We start from the raw sequence: 7563 nt of genomic DNA, 5'->3' as shown, positions 1-7563 counted from the left end.
TAAATTAAATTAAATATATTAGACTCCTTCTTTGTTTTATGTCAAAAAAGACAACTAAAAAGTAAGGAGTCAAATAACTCAACTGTCATATCATATATGTCATATACATTGGAGAATATCTAAATGCCATTAGTCCTATTTGGTATATTTGACATCTCCTTTAGAGATAGATGAGAATATCTCCTTAGGAACTGAACTCAAGGGCCACCTCTGAGAGTGAGACATTGTATTGTGTCTATGTAGCAATTGGACAGAAACGCTCAACTGTGGCACAATTGGTTCAAATTCTTTCAGAAGCGAATGCTTTGGAATATTCCATTCTTGTAGCAGCCACCGCTTCGGATCCAGCTCCTCTGCAATTTCTGGCCCCATATTCTGGGTGTGCCATGGGGGAATATTTCCGTGATAATGGAATGCACGCATTAATAATCTATGATGATCTTAACTATAATATGTCAAAATTTTGTTTGTTGGCTAATGTGGCCAATTGAATAATGTTAAATCTTGTGGCCAATTGAATATTCGTTTTATTATTATATTGGGCCCCACAGTTACATTAACTATTAAAAAATAATTAAAATTGATTTTAATTTTTATTCTATTAGTTGTCAATGGGACCATACATAAAAAATGTAATTAAATATATTTGACTTCTCTTTGTTTGATGTCAAAAAAAGACAACTAGAAAGTAAAAAGTCAAATGACATGTCACATCATATATGAAATATAGAATGACAAGAACCTCAATGTCATTTAGTCTTACTTAGATCTGGTTTGGTACTGAGGTGATTCTGAAAAAAGCTGCTATCAAAAAAAGCTGGGAGCTGTTTTTGTGTTTGGTAAACACTCAGCTTCAGCTTTTTTTCACAGTTTTGGATGAAAAAAAGCCAAAAACAAGAAGCTGCAAAACCTAGCTTTGAAAAACCGGCTTTTTTTCACATCTGTTTTACATAAAAGTTTACCAAACACTCTAATACTGCTTTTTTTTTTCAAAAGCACTTTTACAAAAAAGTTTACCAAACACTCTGCTGCTTTATTTCACAGCTGCTTATTCTCACAGCACAGCAGAAGCAGCTTTTTTTCAAAGCACAGCAATACCAAACCAGCCCTTAGCGTATTTGACATCTCTTTTGGAGATAGTCTTATATGCTCATCAATTATAGTAGTATAAATATTTTTTTGATAATGTAAATTTTTTTATATTATTTATTATATGCATTATATTAGTTCTATTAATAATAATAGTCTATTTAATCTAATTTTTATTTAAAATCTACTATTTAATTAATAATATAAAGATATATAAATATCATAACATGAAAAACCGTTAATTGATGCGAAATCCGTTATCTAATGAGTTCAATTACGGGGAAACCTGTATGGGGACTCTACAGTTTTGGGCTTGGGAAAATATCGGATTTGGGTGTGGGATGAGACATCCAAACCCGATCTACCGTTGCCATCCCTACCCTTTCAAGATGAATTTTTTTGCCTTACAAGTAATACAAATATATGAAAATTTGATCTGCAAACCCAGTTGGAATTCTACTTTAAGTTTACGCAATTACATTCGCAACTAATAATTCTATTCACAATAACATTCAAATTATAAAACTCCTTGAAACCTGATATTATTTACATACAAAAACTAACCAATGTCTCTAATTCCAAGCTACAGAAGAAAGAATCCACAACAATGAGCTCAAAAATTGGAATGTCTAGAAATACATGACTAAGTAAATCCACCTTCAAAGTTTAAAAGTATACATAATATAAACATCAAAACGTCGAAGTGTTCACACACAATTTAACTAAAATTATGTAGCTGGAGTGAGGCGCCCTATTTGGTTCCTAAAGTTATCTACATTATCTGTGTTCCACCAAAGCTTCTTCCGAATAGCTGGATTGGCATCACTCGCTTTGCCATCGCCATCGCCATCGCCATCCATTCTTTCTGACTGTACTTCCGGCGCATCATCTAAACCAGGAGTCTCTGTTAGGCATTGTTCCCAAAAGACATCATTTGCCTTGGCAGGCTCGGCATTTTTCACTTCTACTACATTTTCTTTCGAGGAATCAAGAGCAGGGGCACTGTCGGGCTTGGAGTTCATATCAATTCCTGAAGATTTAGACCTGAAATCAACAGTGTGGCACATTGATGTTATAGTAAGGATGTCAAAAAGATTTGCAGACCCAGCCCCGTCTGGGAAGGAATGAGCATTCATTGAATTCGGTGAAGATATATGCGATCTAGGTGAGCAAGGCCTGCTATTCATGCTGGTGTCTTGTATTTCCGTAACAATGATAGGAGAGGCCTGAGACAACGGGCCAATATCATTTACTTCTTCGGGCATCGCTTCCCCAACCCCATGTAGAAAATCTTCCCAAAAGTTCAAGGAAGACTCCATCTTCTCAAGCTGGTCCAACTTTATTCCCAAAGTTTCTTTCTGCGGATTCAAAGTCAAATCTTCCATACCAAAGTCATCAGGAAAGTCGTTCGATTTCAGTAATCTTCTCTTTTTGCTATGGATTTCTGACTGCTGCACAAGTACAGAAGCAAATCCCGGTTTCTGCACTAGTTGAGCAAGGAAAGCCGTATATTGCCTCTGCCGATTCTCCATGTTCTGCAGCTGTTCTCGTAATATCTGTATTTGAAATTCAAACTCCTGGTTCTCTCTTTGATGCCGTTGTACCTCCAACTCAAGCAAGCTTTTATCATGATTCAGTCTGTTGATTTTCTTCTCATATTCTTCTCTCTCCGTATCAGTCAAAGGAACTGAAGAATACTCGTGATTCTGCAAGGAATGACTATGAATTGGCTTGCGGCGGTGAATATTCTTCAGCAGATGTCTTCCTCCTCTTAAGAATTCCTCATTTGCAAACTCCCACTGTTCTGGATCAATCTTTCTAAACCCCTGCGCATACAGAACACAAATGTTTAACAATTACAAATCATACGTACTCAGATTAACAACTCAAAAGGAAAAAGAAATTTCATGGTGCTAGGTTAAACAAATATTGTACTAAAGTAGCACATGCTATATTAATCAAGCACACATATAATACATATTTCAAGCTTTCTAATCTCCTGAGGAATGGTCTAAATCCTCCTAACAGCAGATTTCTCGTTACCGATTTAGGAATGGAATCAATGGTTTAGTTTTTTCCATCTGCACAGTGAATGGAAAAAGTTCAAGAAGTAGCAATTCTATATCTCAGCACTAAGAGCAAAAGTCTATAATTCGACTTCAGGAATGACCCGCTCTTTCGGATAAAAAATAACTTAAATATGACCTTTCTTTAGATTTCCCGCCCTACAAGAAGTAGCAATTCTGAACTATATTTTCTCCTTCTTTAAGAAAACTCATCCTACAAATCTCAGCAAACCAGGGCAATATAAGATACACTTCAAACCAATGCCTTTACATGCTCCATAACCGTGCAACATAGGAAATATTTGCACCTTTTGCTCTCCCTTATCCAGGAAATACCTCTGAATTGCTGCCCACCATATGGTAGCATGTCTTGGAAGCTTTCTGGTGAGGCCTCAACACCGTGTGCCAACAGGGTACCTACCTACTCAATGTGCTGACACTGTCCCCTAGTTCAAGCAAAATAAACACCCCGTGCAAAGCATTTATATAATCTTATCGCTCAAATTTCAAACCATGTCAATTGACTGCTGATCATCCTCAGTCGTAGCAGCCGCAAGAAGTATTTCTTTGTTTTCGCCATCATTTTAGAAGTTTACTCCATGACCAGGTTTCTTTGTTTCGCAGTGTTAGACCCAGGTACTCCTTTTCCGACCTTGTATATGTTTGGAACATATAGGAAAAGCATCTGTGGCTCCTAGCTATTGGTGCTCCATAGTCTTGGCCATATTGAAGACCTCTCACAATTTTCCATTTTGATTCTATAAACTCAGCTAATTTCTGAGAAGGGATCACCTCCTTCTCAATTTTGTCTACGAGAGAAACAATCTACAAGAAAAAGTTTGATTACCTTTTCGAGCAAAGGCCAAACTGGACTAGTGCACTCGCAATCGAAGACAACAATTGTAAACAGAACAATTATACAAAAAAATGATACCAGCGTCACCATGCTTGCAACTGCTTATGAAATAGAGTTACAAATACTCCAACAAACACAAATAATTCCTACTTCAGAAGGCAATAAAGTGTGTGCAAGCGCAAATTAGAACAAAAAACTGCAAACAAACAAACCAATTCTGAAGTTTATAATCCCGCTGAGTTAATAAGTCATTTAAGTTTAGTTCATCCCAATAAAATTAAACACATAAACATCACGCAGTGAATCATATCGAAATGCTATGATTCCAATGCTAATGAGCCACTGTATTGAAGATAAATGAAATGCTTAAAAAGTGAAGGAAATACCAAAGAACTTACATATGTATTAAGCTGCCTCACGAAACTCGAAAAATTGTTGTGCTTGAAATACATGGGAAGCATTTCCTTGGCGAACTCGGTGGGATCCCAAACTACAAAACTAGAACCAGTTTCACTCCAAGACACCATGTGGTTGGACGAAGGATCATCCACCAAGTCATATGTTTTAGTAAGAAACGGCGCCGGCGCACCACCAGAACCACCCTGAGAACCATCCATAATTCACAAACTCTAAACCAGAAATATTCAATCAGGATTGGCAATCGGCAAGTGGGTCAAATATCTTCAATCTAGCAGGATTTTTTTTATACAAGACCGCGCGAGGAAGGGTAAACACTCTCGACCACTTGAGCTACAAGTCACTTGCAAATCTTAGTTGAAGTTAGTGAAAACACAGAACTCTGTGAGCCAGAATTTTGAAAACCCAGAATCCAAAGACTGGAAAAAAAAAAAAAATTGAAATTCAACTCAAGTTTCAATGAAGTAACATGTAAACCGTGTGAGCATCGAAACCAAACAATCTGAAAGATGGGTTTTCTTCTACTTCTTCTTTTCAATTCAGAAGCTGGAAAATTGGCATCCAATCATGTTTTTGGGGGGATTTGAAAAAAAAAAAAAAAAAAAAAAAAAACCCAACTACAATCCAAGTCAATCAAAGGGAGTTTATTGTTTTGGTGAATCCGAACTGGGATTGCTTCAAATGAAAGCAAAAAGCGTAGAAAGGAAGAAGATGAAAGATTTAAGCCAATCCCAGAAACTGTATAAATGAATGATGCAAATGGAGGAAAGCAGTTGAGAGGTAATGTCACAGAGGACGACCGGAACTCCGTTTTTGTATGCGCACAAGCTTTGACTTTTCCGACCCAATCTAAACGCGCAACGAGAGAGAAAGCGAAAGAGACAGACAGAGGAGAACAAAGTGTTTGATTTTTGTAAGCATTAGCGTGTCAATATTTTGATTTATTTATTGTTTCATTTTTTTATTTTTATAATAAAAAATATTTTCCACTGATTTAAATTAAAGAGATATTGAAAGTTGGTTTGGAATGACGTTGCCTTTAAAAAATCAGCTTATTAAAAAATTTGAAATATTAAATGTGTTTGGTAAAACACAAAAAAATGCTTTTCTGAGAAACGGTTGTTAATGACAGTAGAAAATCATAGAAATGTAAAAGTATACTCTAACATGCTTCTAAAGAAGTTCCTTTTTTTTTTTTTTTCAAAACATAGTAATCAGTATTCATTTAATGAAAATTTTAAGGCAAGTATATATTTTACAAAATTACAATCATTGCCCCTATATTATTCTCTTTGACAATTATTATATTACATTAAATACCATATATTTTTTTAATAATTTAATATATTCATAGCAATTTATATAAAAGTTTATCAAACACTATTTTTTTTTTGTTAAAAACACTTTTACAAAAAAAAATTTACCAAACACTGAATAACTTTATTTTACAACGGTTTCTTCTCACAGCATGTCAAAAGTAGTTTTTTCAAAAGGCACATCAATACCAAATTAACCGTGAATCTGAGAGATATTGCATTGAAGAGTAAGAACTCTAATGACTAAAACAATCCACCCCTTTTAATTTGTTTTAAAATATTTTTTTATACAACTATATATTACGCCAAAGAAGTATAAGAACAAATTAGTTTCAAATCTAACACCGTCTTTTTGTTGGTTCATACACGTATAAAAACTTAAAAGAGAGAGAATATTTGTGTTTTCTTTTATATTTGTTGTAATTGTAGGAGAAAATTATGAGGCAAATAGGTAGCACAGGACTTTGGTGTTTTTATGTGGGAAAGCAAACCAGCGTTGACTGGAGCCAAGAGTGATAGCCTTTCTATTCAACTTTCAACCTTTCAACGATTCAACGATTCAACTTTCAACTTTCAAAGAGAAGTGGAGGAGAAATGGTCTTTAGTCTTGCTCTTTATACTTCCGCCCCCACACCGCTACTACTTTTTCTCATCATTTTACTACAATTTTTTTTTTTAACAAACAATTTAATCTACATTATAAAAAAAAAAAAAAAAAAAGTGGGCTAAGTCTCACAATAGGCAAGCAATAATGTGGTTCAAATTCGTATTTGATGAAAGTCGAACATAAGACCTCTCACTTACAAGTAAAGAGGAATACCACTAGACCGTAGTACTAAGTGGCAACTACAATATGTTTATAGTTTAGGATAAATCTCAGTTTACTACCCTCAAGTTTTGTGATTTTCAACATTTAGTACATGAAGTTTTTTTTCGTCACAGAGTCATACCTAAAGTGTTAATTTTGGGACAGTCTCATACATTTGTTAATCTGATTGTTAAGTCTTCTGTTAATTGATGATGTGGTGCCCATGTGAATAATGACTGGGCACCACGTGTCATTAAGGGGTCCACATGGAATTTAAAAATTCAAAAAAAAAAAATTCCAGCCCAAATTTAAAATATTAAAATAATTAATTAAATAAAAATATTATGGAAAAAAAAAACCCATAACCCCCTTCGTCTTCCCCACCCAACACCCCTTCATCCCTTCCACCCCTCCACCCCCTCCACCCTCTTCGTCTTCTCCACCTGAGCACACCCTTCTCCTATCCCCCATCACTAGACCTGGCAATTTCTTACAAGATCCGTTAACACGACACGTAAACGACACGAAAATAACGGGTTTCGGGTCAACACGATAACTAATCGAGTCATTATCGGGTCACACGATAATAACCCGTTAATAACGGGTCCTTAACAAGTTTACACGAAAGTGACACGTGGGTAACCTGTTTCGACACAATAAAAAAAAAGTTATTTTGATGATTTTAATTTTTTAAGCTGCCAAAAAAAACTTACTATAAAATGCAATAGATATAATGAATATGTATATATTGTTTATTAATTATTATTCTATATAAATTTTAAAATTTAAGTTTTATTTATTTATTTATTTTTATAGTATATTATAGGCAAAGATTGAGATTAAAAATCATAAAACACATTAAAAATAAAAATATCAAGTAATTTAAAAATACCAAACACATAAAAAAAATTATAATAATTAATTTACATGTGCTAAAAATATGAAAAAAATATACAAACGCTCGTAGTCACATCCTCTATGCTTTCAGAATGGGTATATGATCGTTTGAAT

General features: G+C 34.6%; 1 protein-coding gene across 1 annotated transcript; it reads right to left on the bottom strand.

The window, feature by feature from the left end:
* Window positions 1-1606: 1606 nt before the first annotated feature.
* On the bottom strand, window positions 1607-5343 carry LOC137741169 (heat stress transcription factor A-4c). The gene is made up of 2 exons (XM_068480978.2): window positions 4410-5343; window positions 1607-2915 (listed from the first exon to the last, which is right to left on the bottom strand). The coding sequence occupies exons 1-2, from the start codon at window positions 4626-4628 to the stop codon at window positions 1818-1820; spliced, it is 1317 nt and encodes a 438-aa protein (XP_068337079.2). The 5' UTR covers window positions 4629-5343; the 3' UTR covers window positions 1607-1817.
* Window positions 5344-7563: the final 2220 nt, after the last annotated feature.

This window comes from Pyrus communis, chromosome 9 (genome assembly GCF_041283825.1).
Source record: "Pyrus communis isolate YQ-2024b chromosome 9, ASM4128382v1, whole genome shotgun sequence".
Lineage (NCBI taxonomy): Eukaryota > Viridiplantae > Streptophyta > Magnoliopsida > Rosales > Rosaceae > Pyrus > Pyrus communis.
This window is presented reverse-complemented; position numbering and strand designations above follow the sequence as displayed.

Bases quoted from the DNA above. Each gene is read 5' to 3' on its own strand.
- LOC137741169 (XM_068480978.2), bottom strand. From the start codon at position 4,628: ATGGATGGTTCTCAGGGTGGTTCTGGTGGTGCGCCGGCGCCGTTTCTT. The intron at 2,916-4,409 runs GTAAGTTCTTTG...CTGTATGCGCAG, and splicing joins TGAGGCAGCTTAATACATAT to GGGTTTAGAAAGATTGATCC.